We start from the raw sequence: 22086 nt of genomic DNA, 5'->3' as shown, positions 1-22086 counted from the left end.
AGGGAATTGTCATATATAATGCATGGTGGGGCACACTTATTGAATGGCCTAGATCTTGCACAAAAGTGGGTGGCTGGGGACTCGGCTCGGGCTTTGTCCAATTATCACGGGCCAGCCTTGTGGCTATTTCTTTCTTTTGGCTCATCACGGCCCGAAGCAGGCGGGCTTGTATCGCCCCTGCCCAGCCCATTCACCGATGTGCCGTGAGAGCTGTACACGAACTGAGTTAGCTATTTAGCTTGCTCCACTCGACTCAACTCAAAAAAGCTCGATTTGACACGGTTCGAAACTAAATTTGAGCCGAGTTAAGCTGATTTCTTGAGTTCAAAACACTTTTGAGCCAAGCTTGACTCAACTCAGATCAACCTTAAATTGGCTCGGTAACTTAATCATTTCAATATTGATGTTGCTCGCCAAGTGTTTGATGAAATGACTTAATGAAGTACTATTTTGTATGCATATATTCTTCATGGGATTAGCTAGAAGCGAGGAAAGAACAGATATAAAATAAATCACTAGGGCTGTGCATAAAGCCGAGTTGAGTCGAGGTGGGCCAAGCTTAGCTTGGCTTGTCCATGCTCTTCTCGAGTTCGAGCTCTAGCTCGGGCTCGGCCTCGAACTTACTATTGAAGCTTGGCTTATTTGCCAAAACTTTCGAGTCAAGCTTAAGGCGAGTTAATGGATCAAGTCAAGGCGAGCTTACCTCGAGTCTCCTAAGCTGACCCAACCTGCAACCTGCACCTGACTTAACCTACCAACCTGACCCTACCGACCCAACTCTCAAATCAAATATTTAATTAATAATACACACATAGATATATATATATATATAATATTAGATAAAACCATAGATGGTACTTTGTTGTTGATACTGAGAGAGATCTTGAAATGTTTTTTATGCGATTTGATGCTCTACTTATCTTGAAATGTCATTCTTGCGTTTTCAGGATTTGGCTTTGTTGTGTTGGTAGCTGAATTAAATGCATAGGAATCATAAGGATTTATTTATTTATTTATTTTAATTTTTAAATATAATCTAATGTATATTAATATAATAATAATAATAATAATATATTCGAGTCGAACCGAGCTCGAGCTCGAGCTTCAAGCCAAGCCGAGTTCAAGTCAAAATCCACTATGTTTGAACTTGATTTGTTTTTAAAATGAGCGGGGTTATATAAAGCTTGGCTCGCCTTAATTCATCGTTCAAGTGAGTCAAGTCAAGCTAAATCAAGCCAAGCCGAGCGAGCTTTTTGAGCTAGCTTAGCTTGTGTAAAGCCCTATAAATTACTATAAAAAAACAAACTTCACATTATAAAATTATCTTTAAATCATGATTTTGATGTTGCCTACCCGGTGTTTAATAAAATACCTACATTTTGTAGCTATTGTTTTTCATTATATGAAAATTTAAAGATGCGCGGTGCGTGTGTGAGAAAATACCGTATAAGCTCAAACTCATCTGAGCTGTTGGCTGAACCGAGGTGAGTTGGCCAGCCAGGCTAAATGACCAAGTGGAGCGAGTTCAAGTTGGGGTTAGCTACTGGCTGAGCTGAGCTGAGCCGAGCCGAGCTGAGCCGTGCCAAGCTCAACTCATGTAGGCACTCATCGAAAGTGCATGCATGTCAATCTACATCGTCCATTTTGTGGGCCACGTCGTGGATGAGAATTGCCTGAAATCCGCAACCATTACACCTCTCAACCGTCTGATTTTTCACATTGAGTTCAGACATCAGACTGTTCGTTTTAAGCCACTTGATTGGACGATTGGGATTGTCCAATCAATATGATTATGGTCGCGTTTCTGTGGCCTCAATATGAGAATGCGGAACGAAGTGGACAGAGATCCTGTCAGATGGACCTAATGAATGGCCCGAATCTTGCACACGTGTGCACGCAAATCCCCTCTTCAATATCTAGTGGGACGAAGCCCGGTTCACCAACCGTTCATCAAGTGGGCCACACCTGTGCGAGAAAAACCAACCGTTCAAATTCTATGTACACACGTGCTAATGAGACATTGGATCTAGATAGTGGTGGTATGAGAGCCGATGATCTTTCACACGTGTGCCTCGTCCCCAATCTTTATACGAAGCAAAGTTAAGGGACGGTGAAGTGCGCACCCTGCTTCCGATAGAGAAGAGCTGCAACCTTTCCCGCCTCTAATTCCTTCCATTTCCCACCTCTTTCCACTTCATTCCCACAGAAGGGCAAATTGGTAATTCTGTCTTCCTTTCCTTCTCTCTTCACCCCTTATGCCCCAGATGATCCTGACCGTTCATCTGCAAGGTCCCACTGTATATGAGGCCCATGGCGAAAATCTCACTGATCAGAGATCCTCATCGTCCATACAAAAGGTGAGTTAAACTGTCCCTTCTGTACCGTTGTTTCTTGTAAACTCTGTATAGTCATTGATCTCTTTGACGAGTGAAGTTTTCTTTCTCTATTGGCTCATCAACAGTGGGATCTTATAGATGAACGGTCAGGATCTTCATGTGATGGTGCAGAAGGGGTGGACAGCTTTGCCGTGCCTCTGGTATTCCTTAGATTCTTCTTTCATGGTTTTGAATGCTTGGATGGTTCTAGGATGCGTTTGGATGCACTATTGAATTGAATTGCAAATATTTCTGATAGAGTAGAATCAACCTACTGTAAATTTTTTTTTTTTTTTCCCTTTCATAGCAACCATATTGGGGGGTTTTTGGTTCTAAATTGTGATTACGGAAAATTGCAATTTGTGTCTTACTTGCTCGGTATAAATGCTAGGAAACATCATCGATCGTTGTCATTTCCCGTTGATTCAACCAAAAAATCACAATTCAATTCGCTTGTGCATCCAAACACAACCCCAGAGTTGTTTCCATACCACTCTGATAAATTGATGCTAATGGAAATTAAGCATGTTTTAGAATGGTGGGTGCAATGGAAACTAAACCAAACATTTGTAATTCAATTCACTTCTACATTGAAACAGAACCCGCGAATGATCCACGAGAAAGCTTTGTAGGTTAAGCTTAACCTACAACATGATGTGTGGGGCCCACCATGATGTCTGCATGACATCCAACCATCCATCATGTGCGCCGCCTCATGTTCTTCGCGGCACCCAAAAGTCTGGCCAATCCAAAACTCAGGTGGGTGGCATTTAAAATTATGCCTAAACCTCTAGAATCATGTGGGCTGGTCCACCTGCGTTTTGGAATGGCTTGCTTTTTGGATGGTTCATTCATCCCAATGGGGTGCATCTACTGAATAGATTGGTTGGCATATGCAAAACACAGTGGGCCCCACACAACATCTGGAAGGTTTTTAATTGGAGGTGTCCCCATCTCGACTGTTCCCTATGGTGTGGCCCACCTGTGCTTTCGACTGGCCTAATTTTTGGTTGCATAGGTGAACATGAGGGGGCATAGTATGGACGGCTTGGATGTCATGTACACATCATGGTGGTCCCCACACATCTGAGTTGTTCGTTAAGCTGAACCTACAAAGTGATGTAGAGGATCTGGCCTCATTCCCATAACACTGATAAATTGATGGTAATGGAAACCAAACACGTTTTAGAGTGGTGGATGCAACAGGAACTAAACCAAACATTCGTAATTCAATTCACTTGTGCATCCAAACACAACCCCGGAGTTGGTTCTGCACCACTTTGATAAATTGATGCTTATGGGAATAGAATCATTGGTGTAATGGACCATCACCTTGGCTTCAGCTGAGCGGCATTTTTCCAAGGGCTGAATGGTCTCTTGACCTAATTATTCAGTCTTCAATTTAGAACAAGATATATAAAAGGCTATCTGGGGTTTTCTCTTTTGATTGAAGGCCCATTCCCAGTGTTTCACTTCTTGGAAAGAGATTGTTTTCTATTAGAATTGTAATTTTCATGTGGTTGTATGGTGGGGGATTCTTGACCATCCATTGGTGGTCCATACTGTCGATGACCCGCAGTAGAGAAACCACACTGGACAAGCAATTTTACTTGTTGAATTGTGGCCCACAAATGGATGGTGAAGATTGAAAGGTGTCCATGGTCCAGCTTCAAAAGGGAATTGTCTGTGAATCATGGACTAGTATCATTCAATCAGAGTGGTTTTGTTACTCATTCATACTGGGGCCATCAGTTGGACAATCTGGATTCCTGACTGTAGAGTGGCAATGAACCATGAATGGTCATTACACAACAAACTGGAAAGCTCCTTATGTTTTGTTTTTAGTTCTTGAAAAGGGTCTTTTTATTTTTTTATTTTTAAAATTTTTTTATTATACTTTTTCTTTGAAAATCAGAAACTTGCTTATTGCAATTTGTCAAATGTTGTTGAGTCTTTGGAGTTTTTTTTTTTTTTGCAAGCTAGCTGGGTAGGAGCGTAAAATGCTTCCATCATCTTCTTTCTACCGCTCAGTGTATTCGGAGGTGAGACTGATTACTGTAGAAATCTCAAACCATTTCTTCTCTCCCTGTCTCTCATATAGCAAGATGGCATGTTGATATGAGATTGCTATTCACTACAATGTGATGATTGATGCTATTTATTTCATTGTGATGATTTATTTCACTTGGCAGTAATCTATCAACCACTGTTGTGGTTACAACCAATGTTTTAAATATCAACGATATCAGCCGATATATCCCACGATATATCTTGTATCCCACCTGTGTGATACGAAACGCACGAGTAGTGCCGATATATCCCACGTGTTCAATTGGGTGGGCATTTTCATATTTTTATCCCCTTTTTGGTTGAAATTATGTTAAATCAGTGTCAATTGGTTATAAATTCATTGGTTCTTCATGTTTTGCATGTAAAATCATGGAGTTAGAAGATTTTGATATCAATTGGTTCTTCGTGTTCTCCATATTTTTTTTTCCAAAATTTTCCTTCAACCAGCTGTCAATTGAGACTAATTTCAAAGTATTTAGGAGTATTTGATTAAATGATCATCACATACACTCTAATTTTGAAATTTGAGTGTAGGTGGTTCGATTTGGAAAAATTAGGGAAATTTTGAAAATTCCCAAATTACATGCAATGTTGCACTCCAAACATGAAATCAAGCATGTACGAGGGCCGATCTACTGATTTGTAAAGTCTTGTCAATTTTTGAAAAATAAAAATTATTTTTTAATATAAAAAATTATTAAATTAGCTTTTTTTTTTTTTCAAAATTTTCCTTCAACTGGCTGTCAATTGAGACTAATTTTGAAGTATTTATGAGTGTTTGATGAAATGATCATCATATACACTCTAAATGTTATGCATTCAATTTGAATATAATTGTTTTAGTTCAGTCATGCAGCGCATATCTTAGGACACTATACAAAGGAAACCTATTATGTGCATTTCTTTTTTGAGATGTTATGATTTAAAAGTGTGTATTGAGGTTTTTTTTAACAATATTTGAAGTTTCATTGAAAAAATCAACCATTTTCCCAATGTTTTCGTATGTTTCCCAAAAAGTGTGATAAATTACCCGATACAAACGATATATCTCGTACGATAATCGATACATATTTATATCTCAAGGATGCAATACGTAACGCGATACCAATATTTCGAACATTGGTTACAACCAAGGTGTTCAATAATGGTAACAGTGGTTGTAATGGTCATTGCTGTTACTGTTACGTCATTATTTAATTATTTTTTGAAAAAACATGTTTCTAGACTGTTACAGGACCATTATGGGACCGTTTCGGGGCCGTTACGGGGTGTTTTTCCTGTAACGCCCGTTTCGGCCCCGTAACACGTAACGGTTATGGTCGTTATGTAACCGTTTTTGAATACCTTGGTTACAACCCTTAAATCTTAATGGATATTTTTTTTTTTTAAAAAAAAAAAAAAGGGAAAACTAGGGCATGGAATTCCCTATCGATAATGAAGAAAGGAAGAGGAAAAGAAAAAGGTTTGAGTGAAGCAAGAGGAGAGATTTAAGGTCTCTCTCTCTCTCTCTCTAATCTTATTTTCTTAAGAGAATTCCTGAGGGAGCACCTAGGGCATTAATTCACACACTCATAATAATGGAAAATATACATTACATCCCATGCACACGAAAACATGTACACCCTCACACACAATCAATAACATTCCCATTCAAGCTACAACATAGGTGTCATACTTGCACAACTTGCTGATACCGTGGAATTGAAAAGAAGAGGAAAACAGATAGGTTTGGGAGGAAGAGAAGAGAGGTTAATGGTTCTCTCTCTCTCTCTCTCTCTCTCTCTCTCTCTCTCTCTCCAATCTTATTGTATTAAGAGAACCCTAAAACAAAAAGAAATGGTGTCCTGAGGGAGCACCTAATGCATAAACTTGCACACCCATAATAATGAAAATATATTTTATATCACATGCACATAAATGCGGTACACCCACACACAATCTCCAACAGAAAAAAATGCACCTAGCTCTAAGTGGGCTAACAAGTCTGCCACTAAACTTGCCTCTCTATGTCACATAGGGGACCTTGTGAATTTCTAAAATGAAAAGGCCCACCATATCAATTAGGCATGTTTGGATGCACCATCCAATCAAATTGCAATTATTAGTCCAATTAAATTGAATGACCAAATTGTAAGGGGCAGCTGATCGTCTATGGGCAAGCAGACTACAGCTTTTAATGTTGTGCCATCTTTCATGCTAGCATGCCACTTGTGTTAGACATCCATAACATGAAAATGGTAAAGCCTCACCTTGAAGATCATATTGCAGTCATCAGATGAGCCATGCCATTGGAATCAATGGACAATTGATAGTCTGACTCAACATACAGGTGTGATCCACTTAGCGAGTTGACCAACCTGATTTTGAGAAGGATGATCTTATGGTGTGGCCTACCGCATGTTAGTGAGAAAGCTAGTGTGGCACCCCACGCAATTGTGCTATTGTTGGAGAGGAATGAAACTATATATTGAGGGTGTCTCCTCCTCATTATGAATGCCATGCAACGTCCGTTGCCACCCGTTGTGGCAGTAAGATGAGCATGATGTGAATTTTTAGCATTCAAAAGTGTTGTGGGTACACACTTCCTTCTTTCCACAGAAAGAAAATAATAAATCTAATACTCATAGGTTATATTTATTTGGTATACAGATAGAAGAAGTTGGATGGGAGCATCTAGTAAGCTCTAGTGAAGACCTAGCCTCTCTTACCTTCTGCATCTTGTAAGTTAAAAGAGGAGCTTCAGTTCCTTTTATCTATTGATTATAATAAAAATAATTTATCTGTATTATTTTGCATACTTGAAGGTAAGCTTAATTTTCCATTTGTTTTTTTGGAAATACATACATCTATCTATCTACACATACACACTCGAGTATGTGTGTGCATATACGAACACAGAAGAGCTTCAGTTCCTTCAATCTATTGATTATAATAATCATTTATCTGTATTATTCTGTGCTTGAAGGAAAGCTTAATTTTCCATATCTTTGTGTGTATGCATGAGGGAGGGAGGGCTTATTTCCTGTTCTAGAGAAATTTTCTCATCAATTGATATCCAATATATACATGATGCCAATACATACATGATACTTCCAGCATCCATGTGATACCTTTTGCTTTAATTTCCTTCAATCTCTTGCTCAATGCATTCATTTGTTTAATATGGGGCACTATGTTTTGTTGGTTTCTGAATGTTAGAGACAAGAAGGGAAAGGCACATATTATGGAGATAGCACTGCCTCAAAATTATCCTAAATGTTCACCTTCAGTTGCAGCGGTAATTTATTTTGGTTGTTTTCCAATAGGTCTACATATATTTTATGATAAATTGCACTTAGATATAAATGCTGGTTTTCAAATTCTGATATTTCAGCCTGTTTGGATAGCAGGGAAAGAAAAGGTGGGTTATGAAAATGGTTTTCTGTTGATTTGACCTTTTGTAGTATTGTTTGGATAGTAAAGAAGATATTGGATACCATATAGCAATTATTGGCCTTTCCGTAGTCAAATTCTCTAGCATAAGACACAAAGTTACCGTTGTCTCACAAATATGAGATTTCCACTTGCTATCCCATTAAAACCCTTGAAAATGGAATCCATGTTTCAATTGTGCTCATGGAAATAATCATGCACATGTATTACTTCTTTTTCTTTTCTTGCCCACGTACCCAAAAAGGCCCAACTGCCCAGGACCTTTTCAACCATGTTATTATTAGAGATGAAAGGTTTGCCTTTTCAATGCCATTCTTAATAGGAGAATTGTGTGATAGAAGAATCAAATACATATTTGTGGATGACCCAATAAGATTCTTCTGCTAGTCATGTTTTTCAGCAATTTTCTCCTACTTGAATCCAGTTGTTTGAACCCTTGAATACAAAGAATCCTCCCAATGGACATCTTAGGAAGATTCTTCATATTCAAGGCCATTTTTTAATATATACAGACTGCAATATCTTAGCTAAAATGATGTTCCGTATCTAAATCTATATTGGTTTCTTATTTAGGATATACCTTATGTTTGTGAATTACAATGGTCAGCACACTCAAGACTGAAAGATGTTGTGCGCCAGTTCAGTGAGGTATTTCAAGCCAAGCTTGTAAGAAGTGTCTAAAAGGAAAGCAATTTTGCTCGTCTAAAGACTTTTCCTCTCTATGTTGGGATATCGGTTATTCTCTCTCTCATGAATTCCTGCATTTTGTCACGAATCTGCACCACTGTACAACTGTACCCCAGCATTTGGAGAATTTGCAGGAATTTTGGTCTACCTTGGATGATATTGACAGGGCTCTCTGGGTTGTTGATCCAAGACAGTCATCTCATGCTTCATCGTTTCGCCAAATCTGCCTTGGTGAGGGCTTGTTGTTTGCCCATGCAATGTCAGCTTTTCCTTTTCTTTTCAATCATCCATTACTACTGATCCTATTAATAATGTTCGATTGTGTCAATTCATTTAGGAAATGATTGCTACCTTTTGTTATATATAAATCCTTGCAACTCGAGGTCTTTGCCAGAGTAAGATTCTTCTTGAAATTGAGTACTGCATCTGCTAGGATATGTTTAGTGTTATCAATGCTAAATGAAGTTGAGCGATTACATTTCTTTGGTACTCATCTCTGGCATGTGGCATGTGGTATATGTGAGCAAGATCAAGCCACCGTGTCCTATTCTTTCAGATTCCTTGGCCCAAAAAATAGTGCGAATCTGCTCATTAGGTGGGTGAGGGCAAAACATGCAAAAAGAATAGGGGTTGGCAGACGAGTGGCATTCCATATTTGTGTGCATATGTAGGCCTACATGATAGAGTGGGTCATCCTGCCAATCTGCTCATTAGGTTGGTGAGGGTGACACATGCAAAAAGAATGGAGGTTGACAGACGAGCAACATTCAATATTTGTGTGCATGTGTGGGCATACACGATGAGTGGGTCAGCCTGATTTTTGGGCCAGGGCATACAGAAGATGGATCTTTGACATGTGTCCCATGTCAGCACATTTTCTGTGAAGCCCTCTGTTCAGCTCACGTCTGTGATCTTAGCATTGCTCTTCCATAACTGGCTGTTAAGTTTTGCTAGGTGCCGTTTTCTTGGTCCAGACTTGATCACAGATTCTATGATAAAGAAGTGGAGGAGAAATAGCAAGAGATGGTATGTTTTAATCCTTTTGCATGGATTATTCTGTAACTACATCTGATATTATCCATGTGGTGTGTGCACATATTTTTCATCCTTGAAATCTGGTAGAGGATAAGTTTTCTTCTGCTGAGAACATGCAGATGCATAATCGCTGTTAACCTAGAAATTCTAGTATCTATTCGCAATTTTGGACGTTGGGTCGATCTTTGATTTATCATTGTTTCCATTTTCTTCTTAGCCTTTCTCCGAATAATTTGTGGTCAGCCTTTAATTGGAAGATTGGGATCAATCGCCTACCGGACATCAACTTTCTTCTTTTGCCAGGATCTGGATGCCAACAGGTCTAACCCAACTAATAGATGCACCCCTGAAAGGGCAAATAAGGAAAGGAGGGTCATGGAGGGGCAGTTGCCAAGCACACCACTAAGCACAGGGCACACAAATAATTAAAAATACAAAAAAAGAAAAAGGGAAAAAAGAGATAATTGTCGCATAAATGAAACAGCTCTTCTGCCCAAGATAATAAGAAAATGTAATTATTGCCCATTTGGAAGCAACTTCTGCAAAGCTTCTCCTGCATAAGCAACGTTTTTGTAGACTTGGCGAAAACTAATCCAAATGGTATTCAGTGAGTGGGCTTTATTGCGCCTATTTCATCGAGTGATTTTGAAACCGGCAGTCTCGGGTGGGTTTCCAAACAGGCCGCAAACTGTCATTTCAAGGTTTCATCTCCAAACAATGGTTTCGATGGTACATCCAAACAGGCCCTTTGTGTGTATACTTCCAACACCATCCATCCTTACTTCTATACACACTTGTACTCGTGTTTTTTATATATTTGTGGTTTACTCATGAATACGTTCTTGGTTATGATATAAGGCCCATTTGATATCCAATCATCATCATTATCATAGGCTTGTCCCTGCTATTTGGGAATTGGCTTCGTAGACCATGTATTGCCAGTTATTCCTATCTGAGGCGTTAACATTCTCAGTGTGTGAACAAGCTTTCATGACCTATTCTCACCACCTTGATCCAAAGTCCTTTTAGGTCTTCTCATCCTCTCTTTCCCATCCTTATCTGGGCCATCTTTTGGTCTTTGTTGTGCATGACTGAACCAACTCAATCTGCATGTGAACTGTGCAGATACAAAAGAGTAACTATGCAACTTGCGGTCAAGGTTTAAATTATTGTCTGAAGCTGGTATGCATCGCCTGATACGTACTGCTATTGCCCATAACAATACGGGTGTATCGGCCCGAAACAACCCAATACAGGGATATGTAAAGGTACCGGTGGTGATGATACATTATGTAACACACCCATTTCAAACCTTGCTTGTGGCAATATTTGCTGGGAAGAAGAATGGTTTGCATTTGTGGCTGAATAAAATTTCTTCCGTATTGGATTTACTTTGGTTCTTTTCTCTATGGTCACATGCTTTTCTAACAGTTCAATTTCCTCCATTATAGCATTTCTTTCTGTAGCTTTTTGAGAAGCAGTTTTGTTTGGTCTTTGCTATATATGTCTATGGTTTCCTATCTGTTCATCTATGTACGTTTAGATCTAGCCTTTCCCATTTAGATCACATGATAGCTGTCTCCAATGTGAATGTTTGTAGAATCTTCTTCTTCTTCTTTTGGGTAGGATGAGCGACAAACCATTTCCTGAAAATCTTGCAAGTGTATTGGAAAGTGCAATACCTGGGCCTCCAAATGTCTGCAAGGACGATCAGCAAGTTGATTGTGGAATTTGTTATGCTTACTACCTTCCAGTTGGTAAGGTTAATGGCCTTCTGCTATTTTGATTTGAGAAATTATATGATCATTGACCTGGGGATATGTGTGGTATCCTCGGGTCTCAGTTTGTACAGGTGGAATCATTCGGTATTCAGAATGTAGATCTGATGGGCCTCAAAGTTGATGGCTCATGCCCCAAAGCAACGATCCATATTCAACTGAGAAATGGGAATTTTGGGACATGATCCAGCATGATAGGGCCCATCATATCAACTGCTTGGATCACTGAATCATGGGTCGTACTTCTACAAACTGAAAAGCTGAGGATCCTCAGCATATCCCGGGTTATGGATCATATAATCCTCTCCTGATATAATTCAGTCACCATTGATCAATGGATTTTCATTGCCAATGAAGACGATGAGCTTGGAGCCTTGAGCGGAAGCAGACCTGACTATACATGCGATAACCCCAACTGCAGTAGAGCTTTCCATAGCGTGTGCCTTGGAGACTGGTTGCGTACCATTACGACAACAAGGCAGTATGTTGACATATCTTCAGACATGCATGAGCTTGTGCTTGTTTTAATACATTCATGCATTCAATCCATGTATTTGCAGGTCATTTGGTGTTCTGTTCGGGAACTGCCCATACTGTTCTGAACCAGTTGTGGTCAAAATCAATAGCAGCGAAAGGTAAACCGATAGCATTATCTCTACCTATCTTTTGGACTTAAAACAGCATGCAATTTCTTTTCCTTTACATTTCTACATTACCATTTTAAAATATTGCAAGTTCTTTTCATGATTTTGAATATCAGATCAATGATACCGTTTGGGAATCGCCTATGCTATTCTGAAGCTGTGCCAGTTAATAGTAATGTGTAGAATGGTGTAATATCATTCTTTTGGTTAGTTACTAGAACCGATGGTTATCTTGTGTTTCGATGACCGATTGCGATAATTGATTCAGGAAAGATTTTTAAAAAATGAAAGTGGGCTTAGCCCCACTCTGATCATAGTGAGGGCCTATACCCAAAATTGGATATGCTATTATTCCAAGTCCAACTAGAAATACATAGAATTGCAATTAGGGGTTTGGTTTCCGTAATGCATGAAAATGGCGCCGCCACTGCACTATGGCTATTTCCTGTATATGATAGATTGAATGGATTGCAATTCAGTTAAATCGGGCATCCAAATACAGAGATAACCGTTTCATTAAACTTCCCACATTTGGGCATAAAGCAAGAAGAATCATAAGGTCTTGAACCTTGAAAAAATATATGGTTTACAGATCCTGGATTCCATTCAGCTGGGCCCCGCTGTTGATGGAGGATGTCCTGAGCAGTTCCAAGAGAAGAACCCAACCCTTTAATGTTTGGCCTACTTTCCACATCATGGTGCCGTTTTTTACTTAAATTTCACTGATCAAATGGTGGGGATTCTCCAATCTTTGATACTTTAGGGGCACCCTCCATACTTGCTGCGGCACATTGGATTAGTGGTCTGGATTGTTGAACCATGGGCCCTCTGTGTATGGAGTGATGACCCTCATCAAGCTATGCATTTCGTTCATATAATTCATCAGGTAAGTGTCAAACAATAAGAGATCAATCTAACCAAGCACAAACGAAACACAAGGTTTTACGTGGAAAAACCCTCATGGGAAAAAAACCGCGGCACAAAGTGATAGAGAAATCCATTATGAAATCAATGTACAAGAGATGGAACGAGCTTACCGATCGAGAATACACCTCAAACACCACAAAATCCCAACTTTTCTTCACCCTTTGCTCCTCACAAGTTCTAGACACGATTTTCACACCCTAATTCCCGATTACAAATCCTTTTCAGGAGTTCAAACCGAAATAGAAAACAAATCCCGCAATTCCGCAAAATTGCGCAAGTCGGTCGATGGGAGCTTTAATCATATCGAGTACCATTGACGTTTGTCAATATGATTGAAGCCTCTTTCGATCATATCGATTTGGACCTGGAAATTGTCCCGTGATCAAAGGCCAAAAATTGAAATTTTCTAGATGCAGACCCGAGTAGAGATAGATTTAAGACATTAGACAATGGTAAGCCATAGTTAAATGTTGCAATCGCAGGCCATATGCGGATTCGTGATTATTAGATCTTTCACTGTGGTATTCATGTCATTTATAACAGTTAATGCTATTTCATGTCTACAGATCAATCTAAGCCATTGATTGAACTGGTTGAATGGCACATACACATGGTGAGCCCCACCATAGAAAACAATGGATAACCATCCAAAATTTTTAAGTGGTGGCCAAAACATTACGGTCAGATCAGCCCTTTTTTGGTTGGATACCATACACATCTCAGTGGGCCCCACCCATAGCACTTGTAGAATAACTTAATTCTCTGATTGATACCAGTTTTGAATCATGGCCCAACATATTCTGATCACTGTAAATGGGCCATGTGCACCTTGGAAAAGGGCATGCCATGCAGGTGGTCCAATGAGTTATTCAACCATGTATCCTACGTGGACCTCTCCAACGTCCAATAAGCAAATAAATAAATTTGAGATTCCTAAAATACCGTGGACTCCATAACTTAGGTGGGCCCTCAGTTTCTGTGGGCTGCTCAGCAAACAACTGGGCTTTATCTTCAAGAAACATTTCCTACTTTTGCTAATGAATTATGATCTGGTGGTCTCATTAGCATCCACATCACTTAATCTTGACCGTGCAAAAGGCTTGCCACAGTCGTGTTAGGTTACCTCAAAAAAATTATACTAATCAGATTTATCCAAACTGTCAAGTTAGTGTAAAAATGGATGGTGTAATGACAGATGTTTAGGGCTGTTAGATTGCTGTGATCTTTTCACAGAAGTGAAATAAGACTGGAGTGGACCCCATGGACGGTTCAGATGGGAGATGTGAATTCTGATGAGTTCAACTGAAGCTATGTGGATGGAAAGGTTTCCATACACCACTTATTGCCTTTCTTGATCGCGCTCAATTATACTTTTAAAAATGTCTTCTTAGCTCTGCTTGCTTTCTCATGCACAATAGTCAAGTGATGCATGCTTCCTTGGCTGAATTAAATTTTCTAATATAAGAAAGCATATATGATTTATAAGAAATTTGGGCTGGAATGTAAAGCCTTTCCATTATTCATCCTTTAATTTGAAAACCTAGCCTCCCTGTCATTGATTTGAGGTCTTTACCATTAACGATATCTTATAGACCCCAGCCTATTAAATAACTTTGTAGCCATACGTTTCAATTGCCATAATTCTTCATTTTAAGAACTTGAGGAACAATAGCACTTGATGTTGACATGTTCAAGTATACCAACACCACAAAAAATGCAGAGGAGATTTAATATAAAGTGAAAGTGGAAAAGCTAAAAAAAGGACCAACCTACTCATAGACATGGTTAGGATACCATGTCGAAAATCACACATCCAAGGTTATGGTGAAGAGCATCTAGGCATCCATGGAGAAGAAGAAAAAGAAAAATGGAAAAGCATTACAGAGATAGTAAAAAAGACAAAATTACTTTATTAAAAAAGTAAAAGAGAAAGAAGGGATAGTTTTTCACATATATGTTATATGTTATTTAGATACTGCTTATCATTTACAGTTATTATTTCTTAATTCTACTAACAGTATAACTCTAAGAAGAAAATTTTCTAAATAACTATTTTTAAAATTTGATTAAACCAAAGCTTGCTTAACAACGAAGTTCATAATTAAATTAAGACTTCATAATGAATCTCAACGCCTTCTAATATTTATATATAAAAAAAAAACTTTTATATTTTGACAGAGCGCGATGGATGATAAGCAAGTAGAAATTACTCCGAAATTGCTTGTGGCATGGAAGTAAATTATAGGTACCGGTTTAAACATACTTCGATATGTGTGTGTTAAATACTCTTTGGACAGTTAAAAATACAAAATATCTGGTGGTCTTATTTCAGCAAACTGTTGGGGGCCTTGCACAAAACTTTAGGATCTAGCCTCCCGAACCAAACAAGAATTATGGAATAATAATGCAATGAACTAAATCAAAGCATAAACCATACAACACTAGGGATTTTTACGTGGAAAACTCTCAAAGAGGTAAAAACCACGGGACCTCGTCCAGATCAACAATCCACTATAAAGCAGAACGTTACAACCGATCACAAGCACACACTGCTTGGATCAAACCTTCTTCACTCACGCAGGAGTGGATAAACAATAAGAGAAACAAAGAAAACAGAGAGATCTCACCGATTATGAGGACGTGGAAGCGCTGAGATATGGTAGATTACCTCTATGACCATAGTCTTCCTTCCATAAGCTTCTTCTCTCTTTCTCTCTCTCATACCTTTGATAACCCTAAGCTCTTTAACAAACCCTTGCAAAGCTTTAGGAAACCCTAGAATACACTGGAATCCCCTGGAATACTCTCCAATCCCGCATACACCCCTTTATATAAGAATAGAAAGAGGTAGAATCAAAATAGGAAACAAAATTCGCAAAATCTGCATTTCTACAATCGCATCTGCAGAACTCTTCGATGATATCGACGGTCCCTCGATGACAGCCTTCGATATTATCGACGGTCCTTCGATGATATCGAAACAGGACCAAAAACTGTCCAGCGACCAGGGGTGAAAAATCTAACAATTATCGATGTCATCGAACCACTCTCGATGATAGCCTCGATATCATCTAAAGTCCATCGATGATATCGAAACAGGACAAAAAACTGTCCAGCAACCAGCGGTGAAAAATCCAGCAATTATCGATGATATCGAAACTGGTTCGATTTCATTGAACCCAGCAATGAGGAGAAAATCCTCATCAAATCTCCCCCTTTTCGACTTAGGAGGAATCCACCTTCTTTAAGCCAGTCTGGTTTCTACAAACCTCAAACTTGCCTTTGAGCAAAGCCTTGCCCATCATATCTGACCCATTATCGTCCGTGTGGACCTTCTCAAGTTGTAACACCTTCTGTTCTAAAGTATTCCTGATCCAGTGATACCGAATCTTATGTGCTTCGACTTGGAGTGCTAACTTGGATTCTTGCTCAAGTGTATAACACTTTGATTATCGCAATAGACCATGTGCTGCTCCTGCTTCAGGCTAAGTTCCTGTAGGAACTTTTTCATCTAAAACATCTCTTTACATGCCTTTGTGATTGCAATGTACTCGGCCTCTGTCGTTGACAATGCTACGACCTTCTGTAGCTTGCTCTGCCAAGAAACCGTTCCCCCTGCAAACGTGAACATGAACCTCGATGTAAACTTCCTGGAGTCTATGTCACATGCCATATCTGCATCTGTGTAGCCCTTTAACACAAGTTTTCCGTCACCATAGCATAGGCTCAACCTAGATGATCCTCTTAGATACCGTAGTATCCACTTCACCGTTGCCCAATGCTCTTTGCTAGGATTGGTAAGATACCGGCTGACAACACCAACCGCATATGCTATGTTTGGGCGTGTACACACCATAGCATACATCAAACTTCCTACAGCTGACGCGTAGGGTATCTTCTGCATCTCTTCCACCTCTGTCTTCGTCTTGGGACACTGCTTGTCGCTCAATCTGAAGTGACCATCCAGTGGAGTACTAACCGGCTTCGCTGCATTCATATTAAATGCTCTAGGACTTTCTTAATATACCGCTCTTGTGACAGCCAAAGTTTCCTGCTGCTTCTGTCACGGGTTATCTCCATTCCTAGGATCTGTTTAGCCGGGCCCAAGTCTTTCATCGCAAACGACTTCCCCAACTCCTGTTTCAGTGTGTCAATCTTCTTGATGTCTTTTCCCATAATGAGCATGTCATTAACGTATAATAACAGAACTAAGAAATCACCATCTGAGAACTTGTGCGTGAACACACAGTGGTTCGACTCCGTTCTGTCATACCCATGCTTCAACATAAACGAGTTGAATTTCTTATACCATTGCCGTGGAGCTTGTTTCAGCCCATACAAGCTCTTCCTCAGCCTACACACCATATGCTCCTTACCTTTGACTTCGAACTCCTTTGGTTGGTGCATGTAGATCTCTTCTTTCAGGTCACTATGAAGAAAGACAGTTTTAACATCTAACTTCTCTATCTCTAGATCCATGCTAGCCGTCAACCCAAGCAACACCCGTATGGATGTCATCTTCACCACTGGTGAGAATATCTTTTCGAGGTCTATACCTTTCCTCTGACCAAAACCTTTCACCACAAGTCTGGCATTGAACCTCGTTTGTGAATTCTTCTGCTCAATCTTCTGTCTGAACACCCACTTGTTGCTCAAAGCTTTCTTGCCCTTAAGTAATTTCACCATATCATAGGTGTAGTTCTTATAAAATGATTCCATTTCCTCTTGCATAGCTTTAAACCACTCTCTTTTATACTCGTCGGTTAGGGCCTCAGAATAATCTTCTGGCTTTCCCCCATCAGTGAGTATAATGTACTCATGTGGCGAGTACCTTTTGGACTGTCTGTCCCTAGATGACCTCCTTACCCGTGACTCAACATGTGGATCAAGTGGGGGCTGCTCTCCTGGTTCATCTTCATAAGGAACTCCTTGTCCTCTGCACCTTACTGTACTCCCCCGTCATCAGGCCCCACAAGAGAAATAATCGGATCCATGTCCTCTAGCTCACCTGAACTAGGCTAGTTCTTCTCTAGCTTACCAATGTCTTATATACACTGATCTTCAAAGAAAACCACATCTCTGCTCCTGATGAGCTTCTTCTCGTCGGATCCCATAACCTGTAACCGAACTTTTTATCACCGTACCCCAAGAACACACATTGTCTAATCTTTATATCGAACTTGGATCTCTCGTCCTTTGGTACGTGAATGGATGCCCTGCATCCAAATACCCTGAGATGACTGTACGATGGATCCTGTTCAGTCTACACCTTCTTAGGTACTTTTCCATTCAATGAGGCTGATGGAGACCTGTTTATCAAATACACTGCCGTGTGCATTGCTTCTCCCTAGAACGTCTTGGGTAACTTCACATGGGATAACATGCATCTGATTCTCTCAGCAATGGTGCAATTCATTCACTCAGCTATACTATTATACTAGGGGGTCTTGGGAATCGTCTGTTCATGCCGTATACCCAGGGACTTGCAATACTTATGAAAGTCGCTAATGTATTCACTACTATTCTCAGTACGGATGTACTTCAATGATCAACCTATCTCTCTCTCTCGACCATAACATGAAACAATTTAAACACACCAAAGACCTTGTCCTTGGATTTCAAAACATAAACCCAAACCCTTCTAAATGCATCATCTATAAAAGTGACAAAATACAATGCCCCACTCAAGGTTTTTGTCCTCATAGGACCACAAATATAAGAATAAACCAAATCTAATGCATGCACTTTATTAACATGAGAAGCAGTTTTAACGAATGAAACTCTATGCAATTTCCCTGATAAACAATCAAGATAGGTTTTGAGAGGTGTATCTGTCATGTCTGGAAGGAGTAGCTTCTTTGCTAGTACATGAAGCCCTTTTTCACTCATATGGCCTAGACGTCTGTGCCATATGTCAATAGCTGAATCTTCCGCTGCCTTTAACCCACCCTTGCATACACTAACACATGCCTTGTAAAGGGTACACCACTTCTTTCCTCTAGCTGCGATCAACGAACTCTTGATGAGTTTCCATCGCTCACCAACAAATCGGCTTTCATAGCCATCATCATCCAACCTTCTCGTTGACATCAAGTTGAGACGAAGGTCTGTAATGTGCCTCACATCCCTGAGAACCAATGTGCAGCCCACATCAGTCTTTACACAAATATCACCGACCCCTACGATCTTCGATACGCCAGAATTTTCCATCTTTATGGTCTCATAGTCACGTGACTTGTAGCTTGTGAAGAAGTCCCTTCGTGGAGTCGCATGAAAAGAAGCTCCCAAGTCTATCACCCAGTCGGTGTTCTAACCCGTAACCATGAGACATACATCGTGATCTGCTGAAAGAATAATTACAACGTTGCCATCTAAAGCGACCGTAGTGGAATCTGATTCATCTTCCTTCTCCTTTCATTTTCCTTTCCCGTCGTTCTTATTTTTACGACATTTATGCTTATAGTGGCCCTTCTTGCCACAATTCCAGCATTCAACATTCTTCCTAGTACTCGACTTGCCTCTTGATTTATCTCGGGCCTTCTCGCCCTTTCTGTTCTTTCCTCTCCCCTGTTCTTGTATCACAAGGGTCTCTTGCTGAGTAGACCCCTGAGACTTCCTCCTTGTCTCCTTATTGAAGAGACAACTGGTTATCTGTTCCATGAATACCTTTCCGTCTAGCGTGGAGTTACTTAGAGACACCACCAATGTCTCCCAACTGTCAGGCAATGAACTAAGCAATAACAATGCCTGCAATTCATCATCCAGGACCATCTTCATAGCGGAGAGCTGGTTCACTATATTACTGACCTCATTCATGTGCTCGGTCACAGAACCACCATCTTTGAACTCGAGATTCACAAGTCGCCTTATCAGAAAAATTTTATTACCGACTGTCTTCCTCTTATACATCCCTTCTAATTTCAGCCATGGGCTAGTGGGTGAGGTTTCCGTAGACACATGGTGGAATACTGAATTATCCAACCATTGTTTAATAAACCTCACTGCCTTCCGGTCCATCTTTTTCCAATCATCATCAGACATATCCTTAGATTTTACTGATATGCCTAAAATTGGATAATATAGGTCCTTACAATAAAGCAAGTCCTCTATCTTAGCATTCTATATGGTCCAGTTAGAATCATTGAGGCTGATCATCCTTGATGAGCCACATTCCATAATTTAAAACCGATCCTACCCGTTCAATGAACTTGTCTCTGATACCACTTTGTTGGGGGCCTTGCACAAAACCTTAGGATCTAGCCTCCCGATACAAACAAGAATTATGGAATAATAACGCAATGAACTAAATCAAAGCATAAATCACATCACACCAGGGATTTTTACGTGGAAAACCCTAAAAAAGGTAAAAACCACGGGACCTCGTCCAAATCAACAATCCACTATAAAGCAGAACATTACAACCGATCACAAGCACACACCGCTTGGATCAAACCTTCTTCACTCACGTAGGAGTGGATAAACAATAAGAGAAACAAAGAAGACAGAGAGATCTCACCGATTACGAGGACGTGGAAGCGCTGATATATGGTAGATCACCTTTACGAGCATAACCTCCCTTCCATAAGCTTCCTCTCTCTCTCTCTTTCTCTCTTTCTTTCTTTCTCTCTCTCTCTCTTTCTCTCTCACACACACACCTTTGATAACCCTAAGCCCTTTAGCAAACCCTTGCAAAGTTTTAGGAAACTCTAGAATACCCTGGAATCCCCTGGAATACTCCCCAATCCTGCATACATCCCTTTATATAAGAATAGAAAGAGGTAGAACCAAAATAGGAAACAAAATTCAAAAAATCTGCGTTTCCGCAATCACATCTACGGAACTCTTCGATGATATCGACGGTCTCTCGATGACAGCCTTCAATATCATCGACGGTCCTTCGATGATATCGAAACAGGACCAAAAACTGTCCAGCGGCCAGGGGTGAAAAATCCAACAATTATCGATGTCATCGAACCACTCTCGATGACAGCCTCGATATCATCTAAAGTCCATCGATGATATCGGAACAGGACAAAAAACTGTCCAGCAACCAGCAGTGAAAAATCTAACAATTATCGATGATATCGAAACTGGTTTGATTTCATCGAACCTAGCAATGAGGAGAAAATCCCCATCACAAACAAGTTCTGTAAATAAAGATTAGGATTGTTCAATCAATTTAATTTTTAGAATATCACTTAGTTTCAGTGAATTATGGAATTTGATCGGTTTAACTTGTGCTAATGTATGCCACATGTACTAATTTTAAGAATTGCCTGTGCCTCGCCCACAGGAATTTCCTAAAGGTTAAAGCTATTTTTGGCCCAACATGATGTTCATGAGCAATCTGCTCCGTCCATCAGCTTCACAAACTCACGATAGTACAGGAGTCCCAAAAGTAGGCAGATCCATAACTCAAGTGCGCCACACCACATGAAACACTGGAAATTACACGCCCACCGTTAGAAAAAGATTTATATCATAATGATATTTGTGCTTGTAGTTCATCTAAATGGGAGTAACTATATTAATGGTTTGGATGGCATATAAACATCATGGTGGGCTCTAGGAAGATTTCAATGGTGGCAAATCTATTCTCAGTGTTTCCTGTCATCTGCCCCACCTGAGCTTTTGATCTGCTTCCTTTTTGGACTCCTGTTCTATTGTGAGCTTGCAGAGCTGATGGATGAAGTAATTTCTCATGGAGATTGCGTTGGGCCACAGGAACATCCTGTTAGATCCTATATAAAATCAGGATTATTGGGATATTTTTATATAAAAATCCTTTTACACCTCATGCAATAATGTGAACTTTCAACACAGCCGTTTCTTCCATGCCAATATGTTGTGGGATAGAATTAGGGGTGCATACGGTTCGGTCCGGTTCTAGGGCTGAAACCGGAACCAAACTGTTTCCAATGGTTCTAGGAAAACTAGAATCGGAACTGGACTTTTTGCACCCTAGAACCGAAAGGAACCGGATTGTAAAAAACTGTTTTGATTCTGTTTCGGTTCTACAATTTTAGGCTTTTTATAATTCAGTCCAATTGCATGATTTATTTTTATAATCCAGTCTAATTGCATTTTTTTAAAAAAATTATTTTTAATCCAGTCCAATTGCACGGTTCTTGAGAGACA

General features: G+C 39.8%; 1 protein-coding gene across 9 annotated transcripts; it reads left to right on the top strand.

Moving 5' to 3' along the window:
- Positions 1 to 2015: 2015 nt before the first annotated feature.
- On the top strand, positions 2016 to 21684 carry LOC131218820 (uncharacterized). 9 transcript variants are annotated; one of them, XM_058213653.1, is made up of 12 exons: positions 2016 to 2218; positions 4359 to 4417; positions 7095 to 7165; positions 7644 to 7722; positions 8451 to 8525; positions 8681 to 8795; positions 8902 to 8959; positions 9510 to 9590; positions 11226 to 11356; positions 11735 to 11858; positions 11938 to 12012; positions 12138 to 12630. In XM_058213653.1, the coding sequence occupies exons 2-12, from the start codon at positions 4376 to 4378 to the stop codon at positions 12202 to 12204; spliced, it is 918 nt and encodes a 305-aa protein (XP_058069636.1). In that variant the 5' UTR covers positions 2016 to 2218; positions 4359 to 4375; the 3' UTR covers positions 12205 to 12630. The 9 variants fall into 9 exon arrangements, with proteins under 9 accessions (XP_058069636.1, XP_058069637.1, XP_058069638.1 ...); XM_058213654.1 differs by having other exon boundaries at positions 4355 to 4417; XM_058213655.1 differs by having other exon boundaries at positions 2016 to 2357.
- Positions 21685 to 22086: the final 402 nt, after the last annotated feature.

This window comes from Magnolia sinica, chromosome 11 (assembly GCF_029962835.1).
Source record: "Magnolia sinica isolate HGM2019 chromosome 11, MsV1, whole genome shotgun sequence".
NCBI classification, from domain to species: Eukaryota; Viridiplantae; Streptophyta; class Magnoliopsida; order Magnoliales; family Magnoliaceae; genus Magnolia; species Magnolia sinica.
The sequence above is the reverse complement of the archived record's forward strand: the minus strand, read 5'-3'. Positions and strand labels throughout refer to the sequence as shown.